General features: G+C 42.3%; 1 protein-coding gene across 2 annotated transcripts in view; it reads right to left on the reverse strand.

Annotated features, from left to right (window-relative positions):
- Positions 1–274: 274 nt before the first annotated feature.
- EXT1 (exostosin glycosyltransferase 1) overlaps positions 275–24979 on the reverse strand; it is a 404130-nt gene continuing 379425 nt past the window's right edge. For both annotated transcript variants that reach the window (XM_040354883.1, XM_040354882.1), the window contains 4 exons: positions 24753–24842; positions 11427–11587; positions 6168–6339; positions 275–785 (listed from right to left, as the gene is read on the reverse strand). In XM_040354883.1, the coding sequence (XP_040210817.1) occupies positions 600–785; positions 6168–6339; positions 11427–11587; positions 24753–24842 (609 nt within the window). In that variant the 3' untranslated portion in view covers positions 275–599. The remainder of the gene's footprint in view (positions 786–6167; positions 6340–11426; positions 11588–24752; positions 24843–24979) is intronic.

Consider the following 24979-nt stretch of genomic DNA (forward strand, 5'->3'; position numbering starts at 1 on the left):
GGTCCGGAAGCTGTTGAACTATTTCAAAAATAAAAAATATCCGTTATTTACCACCAAAAGAAAGCTTGATTTGTTCTGGAAAAAACTAAAAATAAAAAAACACAAGCTATAATCCACCTGCATACACTTAGTTGTGACGATTTGTACAGTTTTACTAACATGTCAAAGTTGCAAACTTGTGCTTCAGCATTAAGATTTGTTTTGCCCTTGAAGGCATGAAGGGGTAAAATACCTAAAAAAAATCAACTGACAGAAATTAAAAGACCAACAAAACTTAAAGAAAGATCTCTGATTTTAATAGTTTTTGTTCATTAAAAAAAGTTTAAACCTGCATAGCAATCATTTCAAAAATAATTATTTAATGTTCCATAATTAAACTGTACACAGCCTAGTTTGAGACGTCAAAGCTCGATGGTTTTTATTTTTTGTAAGAAGTCCAGTGCAGTGGATTCCGGTTGGCCAAAGTCTCGATTGTGAATGCTCTGCATTTCCTGGGTGGCTGGGGTTGTGTGCGTTAGCGGCGTGAGAACCGCCATCATAGAGCGGTGTGTTGATGAGTGTGCACTGGGCGCAAAGGCTCCCTCCGGTGGCAGTATGTCTCAGAGTCGTTCAATGTCCCGATATTTCTTTCGAAGGATTGACACCTGATCCTTAAAAAGCACTGGATCCAGTCTCATCTGTGAGTGAATGAGCGGCATATAGCCAAACCAGCTGGCAAACGTATTCATACAAGTCTGTCTCTGGGCAAAGTGGTCGGGATCGGCCCAACGAGAAGCTCTGGAGGTCTGAGAAGAAAACATAAAAACACACGTTAATCTACGAGTTCCACACAAACACCTTTGTAATTTAAAGCATAAACATTCCATCAAATACACACATTATTTAATAGGGTCATTACATCTATAAAAGGTGTTTAAATTAATTTCCATAACATTATAATTGGAAGTGAAAGTAAAAGAAAAGCCCAAATTTTGGGTTGTCCTCAGAAATGTATTAGGAGGGGAAATCATCCAATGGGGCACCACTTCTGGAGGGCCCAAGGGATTCCCTTAACCACTTAAGCCCCGGACCATATTGCTGCCTAAAGACCCAAGGGGTTTTTACAATTCGGGACTGCGTCGCTTTAACAGACAATTGCGCGGTCGTGCGACGTGGCTCCCAAACAAAATTGGCGTCCTTTTTTCCCCACAAATAGAGCTTTCTTTTGGTGGTATTTGATCACCTCTGCGGTTTTTATTTTTTGCGCTATAAACAAAAATAGAGCGACAATTTTGAAAAGAAAAAGCAATATTTTTTACTTTTTGCTATAATAAATATCCCCAAAAAATATATAAAAAATTATTTTTTTTCCTCAGTTTAGGCCGATACGTATTCTTCTACGTATTTTTGGTAAATAAAAAAATCGCATTAAGCGTTTGATTACTTTGCGAAAAAGTTATAGCATCTACAAAATAGGGGATAGTTTTATGAGATTTTTATTCATATTTATTTTTTTACTAGTAATGGTGGTGATCAGTGATTTTAATCGTGACAGCGACATTATGGCGGACACATCGGACACTTTTGCTGCTATTTTGGGACCATTCACATTCATACAGCGATCAGTGCTATAAAAATGCACCTATTACTGTATAAATCTGACTGGCAGTGAAGGGGCTAACCACTAGGGGGCTAGGAAGGTGTTCAGTGTGTCCTAGGGAGTGATTCTAACTGTTAGGGGGCGTAGCTTTGAGTGACATGTCACTGATCGTTGCTTCTGATGAGAGGGAACAGGTGACCAGTGTCAGGGTTGCCAACTGCCAGTAAATTTACTGACAGTTTGTAAAAATCTGTGATTTTTTTTTTACAACTGCCAGTAAATATCAGGGGTTGACAATTTAATGTTCTGTTGACTTTTTAAGTGTAAATCAAGCAAATTACTTTGTTATAGGTATTGTCAGTGTGTCCATATCACGTTAATACTGTTTAAATATTCACGGTGTTCGTTTTCAATAGGAGTTCTATAATTTTTCAGGATGTCAGTAAAAAATTTGCTCTGCCAGTAAATTTGCCATGTTTTGTCAGTAAAAAATGCAGCGGGAGGTTGGCAACCCTGGCCAGTGTCACTAGGCAGAACGGGGAAATGCTTGTTTACACTGGCCTCTCCCCGTTCTGCAGCTCTGTAGGACACCGGCAGACATCGAGTCTGCGGATCCCATGGGCACGGTCACAGAGATCGCGGCAGGGGAGCGGGCAAGCCCGCACAGCGGGGAAATTCAAAGTGACGGAAATATACGTCACTTTGTCCAGCCGTGCCATTCTTACGACGTATATAATCGTGAGCCAGTCATTAACCGGTTAATTTGTAGGGATTTCCTCTCACTTCCTGTTCAGCTATGGGATAGGAACTGAAGGGAAATCTCCCCAACGAGATACAGATGGCAAATCCAAATACATCTTCACCCAGTCTTTTTCCAGATTTGGGATTCTCTGCCATCTTGATTGGAATGATGCAACTCCCAAACATGTGTGCAGGAGTTCATTCATTGTGGAACCAAGGCATGCACAGCTCAGTGTACATTCTCTATTGCCCAACTATAGGAAAGGACAACAGGGGACGCCAACTAAATGCAGTAGATAGGTACTTCTATCAAAACAGCAGCTCACTTTTGAAAACGCTTGCACCAGCGTCCTGCCCCGCAATCCTCTACCATCAGGCTGGCCAGTATAATGGGCTTCTTACAAAAGATGAGCTATTCCTAAAGCGAATGAGTTGCCATTTCTCTCTTTTTATAAAAGTTCCTATCTACTACACTTAGATGGCACCCCCTGTTGTCCTGGTTTGTGTTTTTTAGAGATCACTTTAATCTGAAGGTAGCGTGCAATTCCACGCATTATATCCTCATATCCTATATTGGGACTCTTATCTGGTGGACCTTGTGCACGGAAAGGTCCCAGAAACTATTGTGGAATTCCGAGAACTATTCCATATATATATATATATATATATATATATATATATATATATATATATATATATATATATATATATATAATTTTTTTTTTTTTTTCCAACTATAGTCTAACTTGGGAGGATTTTGAAAAGAAAATGCTAAACATTAACTGAAAGCCATTGATGACATGGTAAACGAGTATGTTTATTCCTAGACTGGAAGCTCTAAGGAGCAGGGCCCTCCGATTCCTCATGTATTGAATTGTATTATAATTGTACTGTCTGCCCTCATGTTATAAAAAGTGCTGTGCAAACTGTTGGCGTTATAGAAATACTGTATATACTAATTTTTATGACTTCTTTACAGTTTACATGCTTACTTTAATATAGTGCCATTATATTACTTGCACATTTTTTTTATGATAGGTACTTCTATATTACAGATACTCCCTCTAGTGGCTATCCATATTTTACTCATTCAGCCACCCCTGTCTTTCTGACTTGGTCTATTGTTTTCATTTAGTCAGGCCTGACTAGTAGATTTGCATTGCAGTGTGGAACAATAAAATGGTTGTAAACTCAAAAAATCAATTAAAGCGGGAGTTCACCCAAAAATCAACTTTCTGCAGTTAGATCCAGCTTACTGCTGACATCTGCAGTATGCTGGTCTTTTTTTTTTATTTTGGTACTTATGGTTTTAGCAGTATTTCTTTTATGGCTCCGAGCGGGGAGTTCCCGAAGGCAAGCAAGTTGATTGACCGCCTTCGATAGCGCGTCACGGCTTCCAAAAACAGCCGAGGTGACACTTGGCTGTTTACGGCGCCGGCGCCTGCCATGTAGAGCTGACTGCGCAGGCGCTGTAAATTGCCGAGTGTCACTCGTGTGTATTTTCGGAAGCCGTGACGCGGTATCGAAGGCTGTCAATCAACGTGCTTGTCTTCGGGAACGCCTATACCAGGAAGTAATCCCCGCTCGGAGCCATAGAAGAAATACTGCTAAAACGATAAGTACCAAAAATTGATATAAAAGACCAGCATACTGCAGATGTCAGCAGTATGGTGGATCTAACTGCAGAAAGTTGGGTGAACTCCCGCTTTAAGCTGAATATCTAAATCAGCAGAACTCTACGGTCTTCAGTCTGGCCAGGAAAAGAGGATCCTGCCATCTGAAATCCTCCTCGCTTTTTTACAGTAAAAAATAAAATAAAAATCCAACTCTTGGGGGAAAATGAATAAAAAAAGATGTTGCCACACCGCCCTCTCCTTTAAGTGACGGACTTAATGAGGAGACCCCTGCATGGGCATGAGTGAAGGGTGCGTGTTTCCCCCGCAGGGTCACTTCCTCCCTTCCTTCCCTGCACACACCACCCTCCAGCCACCGTACTCACTGCTAAGCTGTGCTAGGGAGAAGGTCAGGGGGCGTGTATAGCTGGGAGGGGAGTCCAGTGACATCACGACTCTATACAACGTACACGCCCCATAGAACGAGAGATATTCAGCGGGTTGAAACCGGCAGAAACATGAAAATACTGAACACCACAATGTGCTTGTCATGTTCATTCTATATATATAGCGGACAACTTTCTGTTGAAACCGGTACGAAACCGGCTCATAATATATATATATATATATATATATATATATATATATATATATAAACACACAAGTGTGTGTTTGAGCTTCAGGATTTTTTTTAATTAAAAATCCAAGCCAGCTTTGATGGAAAAAAGGAGAGTTTTAAAAATGTGTAATCTTAAAAAAAAAAAAAAAATCATCCAGAAACATTTGACTGGTGTCTCCGTTCACCCTAAATTGGTTATGTTCAGTTGCTGAATGCCTACAGAGAGACGAGCACCTCTGATCCAGGCCAGGCCTCGTTAGCACTCCACTCTCTTTTTTACAGAACAAATTACTTTCTCTTCTAATTTGTTATCTTTGCACAAGGTCAAAGTTTGGCATTGCAGAAAATTAACGAGGAAATGGAGAAAAAAATCTGAACAGACTTGTGTCTCTTTGTAATTTGTGTCCTACACGGCAGCCCATCTGATTACTGCACTTGCAGAACTACAAGAATGCTCTGTGCTCTCCATATCAACCATATACAGCTGTCCTTTTTCTAGTGGAAGTTTATAGCTCGTCACATTATAGCCACAGGTAGAAAGTGGCTGGTAAGAATTAGGCTCATACTTGGCATAGTGGGAACTCGCATTCCCACTCGTGATTTTCAAGCAGCTTTGCTTGTGGTGCATAGGGCTGTCCATTCAGTTCAATGGGCTGGCCTATGCATGTTTGTCACCACCTGCTCCTTTTAGGGCAACAATTTTCACACAATTTTTCAAAACATGTTTTGTCTGTGGGGTCTCCAGCTGAAGTCCTTTAGGACGAAACGTGTCTGGTTTCTGCTAGCCAGCTCTGCACATTGCGTTCATCACAATGTCAGGACTACTTTTTAAATAAACCTATATATTTTTGGCCTACGCCATGTTAAAGCTTTCTTCATTTTTATGATTCCAGTTCCAATCATCTGACGGATGAGAGATCTGTGGGTGCAAGGTGGACTTCCAGAGACTGTGGTCTGAGATCCTGCTCCCATTCCATGCTTGCTTGATTCACTGCTGCTGGTGAGTGGATCCACATCTTCCGGTAAGAGTACCTACCCTCCCCTTTGGGTGACAGATGCACAGTCCTGGGTGTCCGTCCACAGACAGTTGTTTACCATAATTTCCATTGCACAGACTGTTATCCCCTACTCCTTCACGTTTATTCCAACACGAATGTTGGTGGACTAGTGCTTTTTATTGCACTCTGCTTTTGTTGCCCAGTTCATTGTGGTCATCAGCAAGTGATTTAGTATTGGCACTCATGCACTTTATTATTCTTACACATATTTATTGTGTTGATGTTTAATTCACATGTACAGAATTTGGGTATATAAATTTATGCCATCTATAATAAATGGCGCCTGAATGCACGTTTTACAGCCATTGCCACACAATTTGGAATTGTAGCGATTCCACCCTCTATTGTAAATTGCCAAGTGTAAATGGGGCCTTCATGACCAGCTCTCAGTGGCAAGACCCCTGTACACAAGTCTATAGCGAGGCCCACCTCCACAACAAAGTTTTTAAAGTTCGGATAAACTGGGTAAAACCGGGCATGGAGATCACACCAATAGACACAAGCCTTGAAGTTAAATCAATAACCACATTCTGTATTCTCATTTTGGCTATACATACCTGTCCCATCATTGTTTCCTTGTACTGCTTCTTCTGTGTCACTTTGATTGGTGGCAGCTTGGTGACGGCAGACACAAGAAAGTTTATTAAGATATCTTCACAATTGGCTAATTGGTCCACCATGTTTTTCAGACTGGCAGGCAGGTAATTGGTGTAAAGGTAGTGATAGTACCTGCAAAACAAAATCATATATGTTATCTCACATAACAATATGTCAATAAATACGATAAAACAATGTAGATCCTTTTAACATACTACACTTCGTCCCGTGCAAAAGTCCCCGGGATTGGCAAAAGGCAGCTCAGGCAGAGAGCGAGTCCTCAGACCTGTGTAAGCTCTGACTGGGATCAGCTTGGAGCTTACAGAGGAATTCTTGCAAAGGCAAATATAGATGCTGCAGGGGCTGCACATAAAGTCAACCTGTTGCTTGGGAAAAGCAAAGGTGATCTTTAAAGAATGTTACCCCAATTATTTCATATTCCTGCTGCTGCCTGCAGTACCATGTACTTGTATGAGAAAATATCCTGTTCTCCATGTATTTGTTCCTTCGTGTGAAATCACTGGTGTTCCTACCAGTCCCTCTGCTTTCCTACTAAAAACTGGCCACATTAGGCATGACAGCACATCCATCCCAGTGTGGTCAGTTTTCTGGCTGTACTGGGAACTCGGCCTTCTCGCCTCCAAATGATCAGACTTCTGCTGACACCCCCCTGCACAGCCATTCTTTGGAAGGCCAATTATGAACATAGATAATGGCTTTAGATGCAACGATAATTTGTGTTTTAAGAATTTAATTATTTTTAAAAGTAATTTTAAAAGGTTTTCTTTGTTTACCAATACCATACATGTTATACTTGCCTGCTCTGTACAATGGTTTTGCAGAGCAGCCCCGAACTTCCTCTTCTGGGATCCCCTGCCAGCACTTTTGGATCCTCCTCTTGTCCCAGAGCCTCCATAGTAAGCCGCTTGCTTTGGGGGCTCTCATACTGACTCGATCCAATGCTGGGCTGAGTGCATCTATAGACACAAAGTGCAGCTTGGAACCGGCCCCCATGCCCTGCTCAGAGGCTTTGACTGACAGCAAGCCAATGGCTCCTGCTGCTGCCGAGTCTCCAGTGAGGAGAGAGAGAGCAGAGAAAAAATGCTGCAGATGGGCACAGTGCCGGTGACTTGTCCTGAATGTTCCCCTATGGGGGAAGTTCCTCCACTGACTGCGCAGGCGCAAACTTCCCGACGGAAATCCCCGAACCTCGCCCGGCATCCAGGCTCATTCTTTAACATCCCCGTGGATTGGAGGATGTTAAAAAAGAGCCAGGAGGCCGAGCTGCGAGCGAAGCGAGCCGTCCGAGCGCAGCGAGGACGTGAGGCCGACTGGCCACTTACCTCACCTATCCACGTCGCCCTGGATGCCGGCCGCCGTTCGGGGATTTCCGTCAGCAAGTTTGCACCTGCGCAGTGCTTGAAGGAACTTTCCCGATGGCTGGAACCATCTCAGCGCATCAGTTCGCGCATGCGCTGGAACTTCCACGATAGCTGGAACCAGCATGTCAGATCACCGGATCGAGATGGGGCTCAGGAAAGTGTTTAAGGGGGGGCTGGGGGACAGGGCTTGGGTGGAACTTTTGAAAAGTGTATTTATCTTAATGCAGAGAATAAAGTTTAAGTTCACCTTTATGCTTCACCTTTAGTGCTACCAACCAATGCTAGCACTTGTTTTTGTAAGTTGACTTTTTCCTATTATGCCCTTATATTACTATCTTAGGAGATTTTATCTAATTTTTTGATAGTTAAACCAAATTTGTTATACTTTCTTATTATCCCAGCTGGTCCCAGAATGTCCCCTATGGTCACTCGTAGCACACGGTTTCCTTAATGCAGATAAATACCTATGACCCCCTGTAGTGATCCAATTAACACCTCAATAGACCTAGGTAAGTAGAATTGCCCCCCGGACAGAACATGCACATGTATTAAGTTATGTATTTAAAATAAAGAACTATGTATGTGGTATATGATCTTAAATTAATCCTTGATGTAATAATATTTATATGTTCTCTCTTCAATGGAAGGCTTGTACCTCCAATTGGACAGCATCCCCTGAAAAAGCCCGAAACATGTTGAGAACTCCATTCTACAGTGCTGTATCCATAAAATGTTATTGATCTGTACTTGCCAATTGTTATCTTTTATCATTTTTTTATATAAAAAATGTCATATTATAGTTGATACTATGTTACGTAATTTTTTGCACCTGAAAAGTCCCAATTTTTCCTCTTGTATGTAATAGCACTCTAGCTATCAATCTGATCTTAAATTTCAACTGTTGGCCAGAAATCAATATATAGAAAGTTAAACATAACTATCTAGAACATTTTAATTTTATGCACACATTAACAAAATGAGGTTTCATACTTGTCCAAGTATTTAGAGACCTTATTTAATTAATGGAACAAGAAACATGAAAACTTTACTCTTATAAAAATCTTACACAAGTGTAGAATCCCGCCGGAACAGGATATAAATGAACTGGACACATCACACAAATACTAATTAATTCCTCTATATAAGGACATGGAAATGTAGGCAGCATGGGTGTACAATGGTTGGCATTGTTCCCTTGTATCGCAGGGGCTCTAATGATTGCATGTTGGTAGTAAGGACATAGGACTGCGAGTGTATGCATTGAGGCAGAGAATAATGAGAGTCTTTAAGCTCTTTGTACAGGGCTATGGAATATGTTAAAGCCATATAAATAATAAGCATGCACTCAGACTTATGTGGAGGGTTTGTTCATTGAGATGTAGATAAAGACCCGATACAATCTCTTCCACCAGTGGGTGGTACATGGTGGCATTGAATAAAGGCCATAGCAGAAAACATGTCTCATTATTATTATTATTATACCAGATTTACATAGTGCCAACAGCTTCTGCAACACTTTACAACTTGAGGGTAGACCGTACAAATACAAAACATTTCAATACAGGAAGCATCAGAGGGCCCTGCCCGTTAAATTGTAAAACTCATCCACAGCACACAGCTCAGCCCCCCAACCAAACACTGGCACCATCTATTTATTTCTATCAACTTTCTTTAGAATTGTTACCGGTTGTCAACTGCCAACCAGATCCATGCTCCAATCTCCCGCTTCCTTAAGGTACAACTATAGGCAAAGCTTTTTTTGTAATTTTAGATATAGTGAGGGAGGGTTATAACCCGTCAGGTTTTTTTTGTCCCCATTTGGGGATTTTCTTCACTTCCTGCTCTATTGCCAAAACAGGAAGTGAGGAAATCTCTGCAAATTAAGGGAATTTTTTGGGGCCCCCAGGTAACCAGAACTAGTGTCCTCATTGGAAGATTTCCTCTCTATTACTTTTCTGGGAAAAACCCAAAATTTGGGATTTTCTTTACTTTTAAACAGAACAGATAGAGAGGATACATCTCCATAACAGGGGCAGAGGTGGCAATAAAAACATAACAGTTGTTTTACTCCATCGCCACTCTGTTCAAAAAAAGGCAAAATACGTTTTGGCTTTAGTTATACTTCAAAGTGTAATTCCAGGACAAAACTATCTTTATACTGCTCCCACCCCCCTTCTAAGTTGCATAGTTGGTAAGATTGAATAAAGACACCAGTCCATCCAGTTCAACCTGTGTGGGTGTGTGTTCATGTAAAAAAAAAAAAAAAAAAAAAAAACATATCCCATATCCCTGTATATTGTAATCGCTAAGATGCCCATCCAAGAGTTTTTTTTTTTTAACTATGAATACTTCCAGCGGACACGCCGATTGTGGAAGTGAGCTCCACGACCTTACCGCCCAGACAGTGAAAATCTCCTTATGCGGTTTAACATTAAACTGATTGTCCTACAATTTTATTGTGTGGCCCCCGTGACCTTCTTATAATTCCGAGACTGAAATAGTTTATTTCCAATGCTGGAATCACCATCTTAAGTGGAGTCTCAGTCTATTTTTAGTTTATTAAAAAGTCAGCAGCTACAAAAAGTATAGCTGCTGACTTAAAAACAGCCACTCACATGTCCCACGGTCCAGCAATATGGAGGCCCGCTCTCTCCCAAGGCGCTGTCATTAAAAGTGTGGGCACCCGGCAGTGACAGCTTGTGGCTTCATGCCAGGGCTCTCGGAGTGGACAGGCAATCTTTTGGGACCTGTCCCAGAAGATCGCCTAGAGGGAGGGGCCACGTAGGGGGAGAGGAAGAATCACCTAGGCGGCCTGTAGGTGGAAGGAGGAAGTGGGACAGGAAGTCCCCTTTAAAAACGAAGAACCCACTACCCCCCAAAAAAAACGACATGCCAAATGTGGCGAGGAGTACTTAAATCGGAAGTTCCACTCTTGGGTGAACTCCGCTTTAAGATATTTGTATAGTGCATGTGGCTCTGCAATGCTGTTACCAACGTTGGAATTATTTAAGGACTGATTGCCGTTTAGATAGCTTATGTAGGGAGGATTGGTGACCTTATTACCCTAAAAACTGTGAAGTCATTTTAGTAATGCCAAGCATATGATGTTGGTATTCTTGCCCCTTTGGTTTTAGGGGAACTACATTCGGAATGGTGGATTTCTCCACAGGGTGGTGCACCTGTATTGGGGGGGGGAGGGGGGCACTTTTTTCTGGGTGTTTCTCCATTTTGATACGTCTTCATATGACTCCCGCCCTGGTTTGTCTACTCTGTGTGTTTTCTATTTTTTTGTTATATGCCAAAAATTTGTATATATGATATATCTCCTCTCAAGCGTTGTGTCAAGTCCTATACTAACTACCCTATAGGAGGATGATGCCTATACTTACCTATTCTCAAGGTGCTCCGGTCGGGTCATGTGATCAGCTCTTCTCTCTTAGCTTGCAGCGGCTTCAGGGGAGAGAAGTGACAGCCAACAACAGATCTCCCATAGTAAGCCTATGGGTGACGACACTGCCCAGGAATTCCTGCTGCTGTCAGAGCACACCCTCCTCTCCCCTGTAGTTGGCGCTAGCTGACACAGGCAAGGTCATGTGACCAGACCGAAACAGCCTTAGAAAGGGTATGCATATGCATCTTTTTCCATGGGGTTTTAGAAGGAAGGGACAGATTTGTCATGGAATTACACTTAAAAAAATACCCCAAAAACCTAGTTGCATACACCTATTAAAATATCTGACGATTTTATCCCCTAAAATCCATCTCTATGATTATGATCCGCTCACTCGGCATCAGTCTCATCATGACATAAAACGGGAAGGAAAAGGCAAGTCTTACTTGTGATAGATAGCAGCTCCTGTTAGTACCATGGAGTAGTCATTAGTCCACTTGGAAGTGTAACCCCACCGCTCCTTAGTGCTGTCCCAGAAGTGACTGCGAGCAGGATATCCCACGATCCTTTCTGGAAAGCTCTGCCAAACTGTAAAGGCAAAATCCACCTACAAAGAAATAAAATGGTTACATTTGTCTTTATCAACAAGCACAAAATTCTATAAGCACATCTCTGAAAGGTCCCGATTTTGGGACGATAGCTCTGTCTTCTAGTGCTGCTGGGCCTGCCAGACATTGGAATAGTTGGATGAAAATATGGCAGCAGTTTAACAGATGGATAGGATTAAGCTGAGTATACAAGTATGATCCAACCACCTCATAATGCCTTCTAGCTCAGATCCTGCCCTAAACAAAGATGTTAGAGTGGTAGGGCTGCCCATGTTCAGGCCATAGGGGAAGGAGAAAGAGGGGTAGCATCACAGGCAACAGGTCACCCCGGTCATCACTGGGGTATTGGCTATCTGACAAGATTGTGAAGGTTAAATGGTAACATGCAGATTCTTTATGTTGCAATGTTTCACATCTCTAGTCAGGTTCTTTATCAATCAACATCTTTCTTGACACATTTGATGCCATCACTGTGTTTAGATTGCGTTACCTAGGTATAAATTAGGTTGGTTCTCTGATACCATCACTGTGTTTAGATTGCGTTACCTAGGTAAAAAATTAGGTCGGTTCTCTATACGGATTTGAACCAAGGTTTCCTCCCGCTATCCAAAAGTACTGGTGGGTTATTTGGTTTACACCCAGACGATCCTTAGACAGCGAATGGATGTGCCAGGAACATGTAAACTGGAAAAAGTGAGGAATATGTTCCTTAGATAGATAGGGTACAGCTAAAAGGACCAGCAATCAAAACCATCCAATGCTCCCAGCAAGAGGTCAGTACAATTTTCTGGGACTTGTAGTTCAGCAACCTTTAAAGAAACCTGTGAGAACTAAATAAAAATACGTAGATTTCTTGCATGACACCCTCACTTTCTTCTAGATCAGGGGTCTACAAACTTTCTAAGCAAAGGGCCAGTTTACTGCCCCTCAAACTTTTAGGAGCAAGAGTGGAAGTAGCAAATGTCCTGACGTCAGTGGGAGGAATAGTTCCCCATCATTGGTATTAGGGGGAGTTATACTGTCCCATCATAGGTATCAATGAGAGAAATAGTATCCCATCACTGGTGTCAGTAGGATGAATAGTGCCCCATCACTGGTGTCAGTAGGATGAATAGTGCCCCATCACTGGTGTTCTAGGGATGAATAGTGCCCAATCATTGGTGTCAATGGGATGAATAGTGTCCCATCATTGGTGTCAATGGGATGAATAGTGTCCCATCATTGGTGTCAATGGGATGAATAGTGTCCCATCATTGGTGTCAATGGGATGAATAGTGTCCCATCATTGGTGTCAATGGGATGAATAGTGTCCCATCATTGGTGTCAATGGGATGAATAGTGTCCCATCATTGGTGTCAATGGGATGAATAGTGTCCCATCATTGGTGTCAATGGGATGAATAGTGTCCCATCATTGGTGTCAATGGGATGAATAGTGTCCCATCATTGGTGTCAATGGGATGAATAGTGTCCCATCATTGGTGTCAATGGGATGAATAGTGTCCCATCATTGGTGTCAATGGGATGAATAGTGTCCCATCATTGGTGTCAATGGGATGAATAGTGTCCCATTATTGGTGTCAATGGGATGAATAGTGTCCCATCATTGGTGTCAATGGGATGAATAGTGTCCCATCATTGGTGTCAATGGGATGAATAGTGTCCCATCATTGGTGTCAATGGGATGAATAGTTTGCCCATCTTTGGTACAGTATCAGTTGAAGGAATAGTGCCCCTTCCCTGATGTAAGTGGGAGGAATAGTGTCCCATCATTGGTGTCGTGGCAGTAACTGTGCCCCATGGTTGCCGACAGTGGGGGGCCGTATTAAAGCAAGCAAAGGGCCGCAGTTTAGAGACCACTGTTCTAGAGCATCTTGGGTGCTTTACTGAATTGTCAACCCGACTACTATGGCTATAGTCCCTGCCACACCTCAATATTGGTCTATAATGCGATTGGCGGCCTCATCTGACCAACAGTAAGACACAGGGGTGGGTTGGAGTCTATGGCCTTAGTATCATAGTTAAGATTTGCATACCACAGTGCATCAGGTGTCAGAAACCATGAGGTATCATGGAAGCAAATTAAGTTGACCTATAAGTACCCGCTCTGCTTACTATTTTGTAGCCACCGGTGCACTTTGAGTCACATTTTAGCAAGCGGCAAACAAAATACTGAAGTAAATTCACCTGCTGGAACAAATAGGGAGCTGCTCATAGTCATACTACTTTGTATTCTAACGCAAAATTATGCACATTTTAATGTATCCATTAGCTGAAGTTCAGCACGTCTGTAGGATTAAATTCAGATTTATAACTCTGCCCTTTTTACAAGAACAAAAATTGCTGACTTTTGACAAATTCAGGAATCCTTTCATTTGACCTTCCCGAGAAATAAACTTTCTTATGAAGGTCATTCACCTTTGTCTTGTACAGATCGTTCAAAATAAATAACAAACAACAACAAAAAAGAGTAAGGACTGTATGCCAGTCAAGTCCCCCGGGCCCTTCACTTCAAACCATATACATCCATCTGCTAATGGCAATGACATTTATCATGTCAAGGACGCGGCGGCTTTAGCCAGAAAGGAAGGATGACACTCTTGCTGTAAATACTTCAACACCTTCATCGGTACTTGAATAGTTTTTAGTAAAGTTCTGAAACCGACTGCAAAGAACCTCAACCCACAGCACACCGGATGCCCTGATATCTAAACATGGAGAAAACCCATGTTTAAAGGAAGGCTCTGCTCTATTTAGGTATAGAAGAGAAGGTGTGCAGCTTGAATAAAACACATTCTCATCAATGAGTATCCTTACTTCTGTAATAGATAATATAAATATCATATATAAAAATATACTATAGTATATACATATAAAAAAATAATTACATACCTGTTAATCAAAACTGTATGAAAATGTGGCAAATACCCAATTATGGCCATTAGATGGAGCTGATGAGCATACTTTATTATGATAGCACCATCTAGTGGCCATAATGTGGTATTTTACCCATTTACACATTTAATCTCCAGAGAACATAGCCTAATGCCGCGTACACACCATCACTTTATGTGATGAAAAAAGACGTTTTTAAAAACGTCACTTTAAATGACCGTGTGTGGGGGAAAACGTTGTTTTATGTCTTCTGAAAAACAACCAAAAACAATTGAAGCATGCTTCAATTTTATGTGTCGTTTTTCAAAACGTTGTTTTTTACTTCACAGAAATTGACCGTGTGTAGCAAAAAACGTTGTTTAAAACAACGTTTTTACACCCGCGCATGCCCAGAAGCTAGTTATGCAGCGAGCTTCAATGGAAAAACGTGGTGAACGTAACCTCGCTTTGCTAGAACATTGTGAGAAAAACGATGGTGTGTAGGCAACTTCGTCTTTGAAAATTGAAGTTTCAAAAACGTTGTTTTTTACTTCACAGAAAATGACGTTTTTTTTCATCACATAAAGTGATGGTGTGTATGCGGCATAAGAACATAGCCTAAGAACATTCCATTTTGCCCTATTCACCAAGGACAAATTGATGTACAGTTTTTATGGACTAACCAAGCACATCTTTTATAAATACACTCCCATGGGGCTGAAGGTTTGCGAACACCTGACCATCGCACCCACTACTATCTGGCAAAAAGTGATGGGTACTGCTAATGTTACAGCATATAAATGCAGTTTACTTACTTTTTTTTTACAAATATGTTTTTTTTTTCTTTTATTTGCAGATTCATATTTATCTAGGTGGATGCAGCATTGGTCTGATGCAGCTTCTGTCCCCCATCGGCTCCAACACCGAGAACTGAGTGAACACCCCCGACCAATCGGTTCTCAGCACTCCCTGAGCAAAGAGATGGTGACTCACTACTCTCTAATCTGCCCCCCGCATTCACTGTAGCGCTGAGCTGTGGAGGGGGTGGAATCTTGCCAAAGCCTGGACCGGATCTGTGACATCAGCAGACAGTGGCTTCAGCCCGCTGTCTGCAGAAAACGGATCACCGGCGTGCAGAATGAACTACACTCCTGTGATCCACAGGACAAGTACAGCCAAATGAGCTTTGGCTGCTGTTCTCCTTTAAACAGAAACTGCCAACAAGCCTAATGCAGAACTTCACCCAAAAGGGGAAGTTCAGCTTTCCCTCCGCCTCCCTCTTCCTCTCCAATATTTGGAATGTTTCTCTTTTTAGGGGGGGAGAGAGTGGGTACCTGATTTTGACAAGTAACCACTCCCACTTCCGGTCAGATTGCCGGAGCAATCTGAGTGGAAGTTCACCCCCCTCCGTCTCCCCAGCCTCTTAGGACATGTCACAGGCCCGTCATGGGGCACATGCGCAGTAGGCAGCCAGCTGCAAGGAGTCGCAGTCAGCTGCCCACAGTTAAGATGTAGGCGCCTATGCCCAAAGACCAGCAAAGAGCTGGGTCTGTCTAGGACATTTTTGGATCCTGGGCTAGGTAGGTGTGGGTTTTTTAAAGTTTAAAACTTGGGGTGAAGATTCTCTTTAATATGCTTCCAGGAATGGTTTTAGCTTCTTAGGGTTTTGTACATCTGCTAAACCAGTCCTGTGATCCAAACACTACTGCTAGGTCCTTGACCTGTATTGCAACAGAAGTGGCACAGAATTGTCAACACCCCCCAAATCTTCTGAATGGACAATGAAGAAACTGCTTTCTCTCCTCCTCACTACTATGTGTACTACAGCGGAGCTGGACTATGTGCTACTGTGCATAATGCAGAAGGCTATCAAGGCAAATGTAGGTACTTATTACAGATATTTATATAGAACAATTTATACAGCTCTTTCTATACTGTACATTCACATTTTCTGGCAGCACTCAAGCAGCTTACAATCCAACGTCCCCATCTCATATGCATACATACATACATACATGCACACACATACTAGGGTCAGTTTAGACCAGGGGTGCCCAACCAGTGGCCCGCGGAGCCCTCTGATGTGGCAACGCGACCTCCTGCTTTGGGATGGAATAAAATATAATAGAAGACTGTTATTAAAGGTAAGTTTATTACTAAAATCACAGTGTATATATGGGCATGTCTCTTCTGCAGTGGTTACTGGGCTGCTTTCAAACTGATCCACAGGCGCAGAGAAGTGCACCTGTGGGTTACCTGCACCGAGCCATAGACTTCTGTTATTACCTGCGAGTTTGGTGAGCTTTCTGAAAGTGCACCACACCTACAGGATATAATAGAAGTCTATGGCAAAGTGCAGCTAGCCTGCAGGAAAGCCAATGGTGAACTGTGCTGCACCCGTGATGTGGGTAAACAACCATGCATCAGTGTAAAAGCAGCCTTAAGCCCCTTTCACATGGTCAGTCCGACCAAATTGGACCCTCCATTCACCTCTAAGGAGTGGAAGATGTTAATGTACTTGTGTCCGCTTACAAACACCTACCTCCAATCATGGCCAAAAAAAAAGAGAGTAGCGTGGTCTCTATAGAGCAGAGTGGACTGTCATCCACCCACTCCGCTCATTGTGGCCCGTGACTGGTTACCAAGTCACTTACGTGGCCCTCGCTCTTCAAAAGGTTGGGCACCCCTGGTTTAGACAGTAGCCAATTGACCTAATAGCATCAGTGTGAAAGGAAACCAGAGTCTCTGAAGGGAACCTTCAAAAGCCTATGGAGAACATGCAAACTCCATGCAAGTAGTGTCCTCATTCTGGAAGGATGAGTACATAAAACTGCATTCATTGGCTTTTCTAATCTGTGAATTTCATTAGCGTTTCTACTACAAAGGCCAGCCATAAACACAAGGATGTCTCATGCACAGAGATAGAGATTGAGACATCTATTTCTTAAAATCAGGATCAGCGGTCTTCTCTTTTCAAAGGTGGATGTGGCACATATACAACAAACACTAATGCTGTCTGCCCTCAAAAAAGAAAAAAAAAATGATTGCAACTCGGAAAACTTGTGTGCACTTATCAGCATTTCTGGCAGTCATAAGTTCTAGTTCTTGTCTCTAGTGAACCCTCAACATATTCTGTTGGTCTCCCAATTGCAGCAAATACATGTAACAGATCCCCGAGACCTGCCGCAGCAAGGAAAACTGCACTCCGCCGAGTTACTTTAGGTCAGTGCAGTCATTAGTGATTCAGTAGTTTAGAAAACTTGTTCGCTTTCTCTGTTGACCTTTTCTTTCTCCTCCCAGCGGACAGCAGGGAACACAGAAGCAGATCTGCTGACATCTGCTTACCTCCCCTTCAGGCTGGAAGAGAAGTAGCGGAGAGAAGTGTATGGCAGGCGATGGGAGCCGGTTTGTGGGCGTGCAGAACTAACTGCAACAGTACGAGTAAATAGCCTGCTGGAATGACTTTATTTTCACTGCCATCCTCTACCTAATTGAGGTTAATTGTGTCAGCGCTGCGATCTGTGTGAAGTAAAAGCTAGCATTGATCTGATACACAGAAGGCACGCATCACTTCAATACTGCAACGGTCATTCACCGTACATTCTGCACAGGAGACACAGCCACAATTATCACAGGAGTATCACACAGCACCAGTAATATCACATATAGAAGCAGAGTTCCACATATGATAGAACACGATTTTTTATTGAATAGGATGAAGCAGCCTTTCTTCTCAAGCCTAGTCTACACTGCTGTCATGACACCACGGTGCTGGTGTCACCAGCCTCCTAGAGGCTTTTCCTTGTCAATAACTGGAGAGTACTGTTCAAGGAACTTGGCCAGCTTACAGCAATAACCTTCCCATCAGAGTGGTCCAGGGAAGGTGGGATATTTCTGTGTTGGGGTATCCGTTATAAAAGAAAGGTGGAGATCAAATCCTGTTTTGGTACATCTGAAACTTATAGCATTACAAAGCTAACCTACTCCTCAAATGTCCAGCTAATCTTCTGGGGTCAGGACTATCACTGACCCAATGGAGGCAAGCAACCAATGAGGTCCTGAGGAGCCTCCAGCAAGCAACAAATGAAGTCCAGAAGACCCTACTTATTCTGGTCAGGCAAGCATCAAATTACGGGAAAGTTACCAAGGTGCCTACTTGTTCCGGTCAGGCAGGCAACAAAAAAAAGCCCTGGGGAGCCTACTTGTTTTGGTCAGGCAAGCAATATATAAAGCCCTGAGGAGCCTACTTGTTTTGGTCAGGCAAGCAACAAATGAATTTACAGAGGAGCCTACTTGTTCCTTTTAGACAAGCAACTAATGAAGCTACCGAGGAGCCTACTTGTTCTAATCAGACAAGCAACAAATAAAGTTCTGAGGAGCCTACTTGTTCTGGACAGGGAAGCAACAAATGAAGTTCCAAGAAGCCTACTTGTTCTGGTCAAGAAACAAATTAGTTCCTGAGGAGCCTACTTATTCTGGTCAGCGATTGGCATTTTGGGGAGGTGGTCTGCTAAGGTAGAGTTAGGGCTGGTCACTCAGAGTCCTAGATGCAGCACCAACTCAGAATCTTAGACCCGGCACTGGTTCATCTTCACAACTGCAATGACTGGCACAAGCTGTCCAGTAAAAATAAGGCAGCAGGCAATGAAAATCTGAGCAAAGTTCAAAAGCTAGTGAGAATTAGCAGGCTCACCACAGGTATGGAGCTGACTGCCATTGCTTTAAGGATGTCAAGGGCAGCAAAATGTACAGCCAATGCAATCGAATAAAACTTTAGCATATTGGACAAAATGGCAAAGTTTGCGGTTCTGGTGTTTGGTTTTGTGGACTTTGGCTGACAACTTTGAGAAGTCTGTTTCCTTACTGGATATCACCATTGTGGTTTTAATTCTATAATCCGTATTTCAAGGGGAGCCCTTATTGCTGGCTATTCCCCTACTTTCCATTTCATATATTTTTAATAGGTAGAAGATCATTGTGCCCACCTCATCATACCTACATACTGAAGAGGGTAATGTAATAAGCATATTTAACTTACTAGGTGATACATCTTTAAATAAAGAAAACTTTAGGAAGGGCACACCCAGCAGTTGGTTTAACTGCAGTGACGCCATATGCTGGCATTGCTCTCCATACCCCACTTGCCATGGGTTAAGTTTTGCTGAGGCAGCCTCAATATTGGCCCAACAAATGTGAAAGAAAAACATCTGTTTTCCCATTACAGCTACAGCCCCTTCTTATGCATAAAGAGAATGCAGATGAACATCTGATTGGCTGCCTCAAGTTGACAAGGATCCTTTCCTCTTAGGCTCTGATGATGCTCTTGGCAAGTGTTTTGACAGCAAACAAATTTAACTCAATCTCTAGTCAATGCAAGATGAATGGGCATTTTGGGGACTACTGTGTAGCAAATACAACCCAGGTAATGGATGTCTATATAGTGTTTTGGAGGGATGTGCAGACAAGAACTATGCAAATGACAAAGGGATGAAGCCAAGCATTCACAGCGCAAACACACGAAGGACACCAAAGTGAGACGTTTAATATGGTACACTGCCTTCTGATGGGCCCGCTACATCCATTTTGGATTAGCATTCCATTAATGCCACAACAGTTACTGCTGAGATAACGAAAATATAACTGCAAAAGAAGCTTGTCAGAAGAATGACTTCGCTGGACTTGTCAAAGTTATATGAAAATTCCAGCACTAATGGCCAGGCACAACTTCGGGGAATAGACTTGTAAATAAGAATATGAAGTCACTGTCTTGTACTGTTTAAATAAAACCAGATCAAAACACAAATATGCTCTAGTATTGGAGACACAGCTATCATTTTGTGACCAACAAAATTGTGGCCAGAAAAGTAAAAAAAAATACAAAAAAAAACAATTCGGTTCTTCTACTGATGGTGCATTTTTATCAAGTGTTGTCTGTACATTCCAGATGACACCCATCTCCATGGGTCTAAAGGTCCTTTACTAGCAGTTTTCAAGGACAACTGCACTGTATTATCAGTAAATTCACTTAAAAAAAATGTTGCTGTTCAAAATACAGATGTCGTTCCTGTCCGCCCTGGTATTGGCCAGGTGTAATTCTAGCTGGCATGTAAAAGATTTACATCAATGGCCGCCCAATGGCTGAATAGAGAGAAGATGATGACCGGTAGATATCAGCTAGGGATTCATAGAGCTCTGAGAGCTGAAGGACAAACTTAGAGGTAGGTCTGCCATAATGATCAAGTATGCCAAACTACAAGACCAATTTAAGGCCCCTTTCACACTTGTATGACCTGAAAATTACGCGACTTGGACGCAACTTGAAGCAGTGCCTGTGTAATCTTGAGGACCTCAAGTGGCACCAAAATCGGACCAAATTACTGCAGGGACTACTTTGAAGTCGCTCAGATATGAACGGTACTCATTGGAAATTATGGGGTACGACGTGTCATGCGACTTTGCAGTACCAAGTCGCAGGACAAGTCAAAAAAGCGTGAAAGGGGCCCAAGCACCGCTCAAGTGACTGCGTGCTCAAGTCTTTAGACATACTATAAGCATTGGCAGGAATCCAGAGCAGCATTTTCTATAGGAAGGGTAAGTATTTAAGTCCTCCTATTACTTTTCAAGTTATCTATCACAGTTTTGTTCACATCTTGAGTATAATTCAACTTCAACAGGGTAATTCCCATTCACATGCATACCTAGATGATAATCGCTCCCCTTTTTAAAAAAGCACAACTTTTAATGGGTTCACTAGGCCTTTCATATATTTAAGGCTATAGCGCTACTACTGAACAATAGGGTAATGTTAAACTGAAAATAGAAAATAAATAATAAAAGTAGGCATAAATAACTACACCACAAAAAAAGAAAAAGTGCTACTTGGTGACTTCTAATAAAGAAGGCGTGTGAGTTAATTTGGTTTCCCTGTCTCACTAGGTTATATTTTCAGCCTAGTTAATAGGCTAATTCATTAAAATGAGATCCCGTCCCCAGAATCTTCAGTATTCTGAATCCTTCCCGTCTTACGCTGTCCCTATAATTAACACAATGCAATCTCGTCTGGCCTACAGGACCGTATTGTTGCGTTCTTCTCTTTTCCTGGGTGTAATCATTGCATCGCATTCTAGGCATTTGCAAACATCTTCGGTTCCATGGGAAATGCTCGACTTTTGTGTTGGTTCTGGATAATGCAATCTTTGCACCCGAGATGGAAGATAGAGCTCACAAAACATTAATTAGTGAAATAAATGCTTCAGAGGACAGGCTTGCGATGAGCCGATAGCATGGAACAAGCTCCTTTCTCCCCCTTCTCACCGTCTCTCTCCGGCTTCTGGTGACATTATAAGAAAGTGCTATATGCAAATCAAGAGCCCAATTAGCGACTGAAAAAAATGCCCTGTCACCAGCAGAAGGTGACAATATTTCTGATAAAATGCTAAAATAAAAACCCATTAGACAGGATTTAGAAATGAGGATCCTAAAGGGCTTAAGAGGGGGAAAAGGCAATTCGTGTTTTTCCGATTTGATTTTCAGTAAGTGCATTGATTATTAAGGAAAAAAAAAGGAAGAAGGGGAGGGGGGGGGGGCTTTTTGCAGGCAGGCCTCTTGAAGTCTTGCTTTGCAATCTGGCTGGCACCAACCAGAGAATTATATCCATAACTCATAAGAACACCGATCAAGAGGCCAACAATTATTCTTCATGGCATCTCCCATCACAGCCTGTTTTATGAGAATAGTATGATAAAACAGAGCCCTATTTAAATTCCTGCTGCTAATTATACTGTAGGTGTTTTTTCACCTTAATGCAAAGGATGCATTAAGGTGAAAAAAGACAAAGGTTTACAACCACTTTAATGCATTCTATGCAGTAAGGTGAACAACCTTCTGGGGTACTGCAGATCCCCCCCCCCCCCCCGAGCCCCTGTTATACTCACCTGACACAGATCTTTCTCCGGACGGGAATGGGCACACCAGGTCTAGCTGGTGTCTTGTGTCCCGATTGGATAGGTTGATAGCAGCGCAGCCATTGGCTCCCGCTGCTGTCAATAAATTGCAATGACGTGGGGGGGAGGAGCAGAGTCCTGCATTCTGTGTGAATGGACACAGAAGCAGGACTCGGGAGCACGCCCGCACGGGTATCCTCCTTAGGAGCACCTTTTCCAATGTGGGCACACGATGCAGGGAGGAGCCACCAGCACCACCGGGGAACCCCAGAAAAGGCAAATCAAGGGCACAAAAAAAAACCAGATATAAAAAAAATTACAACCCCTTTAACCACTTGCCACCCAGGCCAATTCTGACATTTCTCTCCTACATGTAAAAATCATAATTTTCTGGCTTGAAAATTACACAGAACCCCACAAACATTATAGATTTCTTTAGCAGAGAATAAGATATATATTCTTCTGTGTAGACAGCATGCACAGAATCCAGGAAGTAATACACTGTGGCTTCAGATGCCCACACAAGAGATGGCCGTGGTGTGCTGGGACTTCCTAAGGTAAGAAGAAAATGCTCCACAAATACAAAACAGCCCTTAGGTTACACAATACCGTTAGTAGACTACACTAAGCATGAGTATTATGAAGGGTATTTTTATCTAAAGTAAACTGTTGTATCCATCTTTTGTAAGTAGGAGTTGTTTGTAAGTCGGATGTTTATAACCCGGGGACCGCTTGTATTTATAACTTTTTGATGTCCATAGCATCCAGGCAGAATTCTTATTTTAGTTTCAAACCCAAAACTTGAGAAAAAAAAGAGTTGCTGGCTGGTTGCTACTGGCAAAAAACATCTTCCTTTGAGCATCACCCCCTTATGTTATGTGGTGCTGTAGACATATAACCTGTTGACTGCTTTTTAACTTTACAGTTAAACTTAGAGGACTGAGTGACATTAGCTCGGTGGCGATGAGGTTTTCCTCCACAGCACCAACAGTTCACTGATCCTGGATGCCTGAAGCTGCTTTTTCATAATAAAAAAAATCCTATAAAGGGCCGAAGAGAACACTGCTCAGCAACGCTCACACTTCAATGAATGTCATGATTTTGTCCTTCAGCTCATATTAGAATCCGGGAAAATAAACAAGCAGAAAATCAGAACTGCTCAGTCAATGTGACTTTAATTATCTTGGAAGAAGGTTTCTGCAAGGACTGAAAAACGTGCCTGGTGGTTCCACTATAATTGCATACACTTGTAAATTGTCAGAAGATATGAGCAACACGCAACTGTATTGTTTTTTTGAACAATTGTAAGCATCGAATTGAGGCTACAAAATAAAGCTTAGAGGACAATGCTTTGCATAAAAATCTCACCGACAATAATAAACCTTCGCAGCCAAATGCAGACAGACCGCACCATATGCATTGGAACTGTCGGCATACATAATGATTCCTTCAAGCAGAGTTTGGCATACTGGAGGTAAAATTAAAAGCTAAAAGTGACATTTCTCTTATGTGTTCCTTCTGGTGAGGTTCAGTCATATGTTGATGGCTTCTATATTTGAGGGAATATCTTTCGTGGTAAGAGTTCCTCTATGAAACATCTTGTGCTTTCAAAAGCCATAGCTGTAACAAAGCCAAATTATGCCATCATACTCCCTTATTCAATCTCGGGAGCCACAGGGACCGGTCATGTATGGGGCAGATCAGAGGATTAGGTCAAGTATATCTCATTCTCCCTAGACAAAAATGAGCAGTTGATCGTGTAGGCCTGAGTTGGGCTTTAATGTATGAATAAGCCTGAACTTGCTATGGAAGCAAAGGTTCCAATAACAGCATGTGTAAAGGTGAAGAGCGAGAAGCTGTAGTAAACTAAGAGATAGAATTGGGCAGAAAAGGTACAAAACCCTTCAAGCCCACTATTCTGTGTAGAAGCAACTACCTTATTCGGCAGGGTCTTTAGTTTGGTTGCGTGATGCACAGGCCCTTCCAATGACAACTCCCTATAGCATTTTCCTGTGAGTCCGGGTGGTTTCATGATGCATACCCAGGAGGGTCCTTGGTTGCCCCTGAGCCTCACAGGAAGTGGAAAAATAATGTTGGATATCATTGTACCTGGAAAGTATGGACGCTGGATCGTAGAACTGTGAATGGCAGTACCATAGATAGAGCAAGCAATGCAGTCAAAGAGTTGCCCCTTCATACAGCCATTAATTGTTCTGCCTAACCAAATTCTTGGCTACACGTTCAAGCTCTTTGTCTAGAGCTCTCTATTAAGGGTTCATACATTTATAATGCATAAACAGTAGAGGTAAGTACATTTTGCTCTAGATGCAGCAGATATAATCACATACCTCTGTTGTGGAAAGTACTGTGTCTTCGTCAAGGCTGAGAACGGCATCAGTTGCTATGTTATCGTACGGCAGAAAACGGCTGCTCATGACCTGTCCAGATAAAGTGAGAGAAATGGCCTGATTTAGGAAAGTCTCAAAAAATATAACACATATGGCTTAACCTCTGTGCCTCCAGGTCAGAATTTATTTACATATCCATCGACTATACCAGTGTTACCCAAGGTAGA

The sequence above is a fragment of the Rana temporaria genome, chromosome 5, assembly GCF_905171775.1.
Source record: "Rana temporaria chromosome 5, aRanTem1.1, whole genome shotgun sequence".
Classification (NCBI taxonomy): Eukaryota; Metazoa; Chordata; class Amphibia; order Anura; family Ranidae; genus Rana; species Rana temporaria.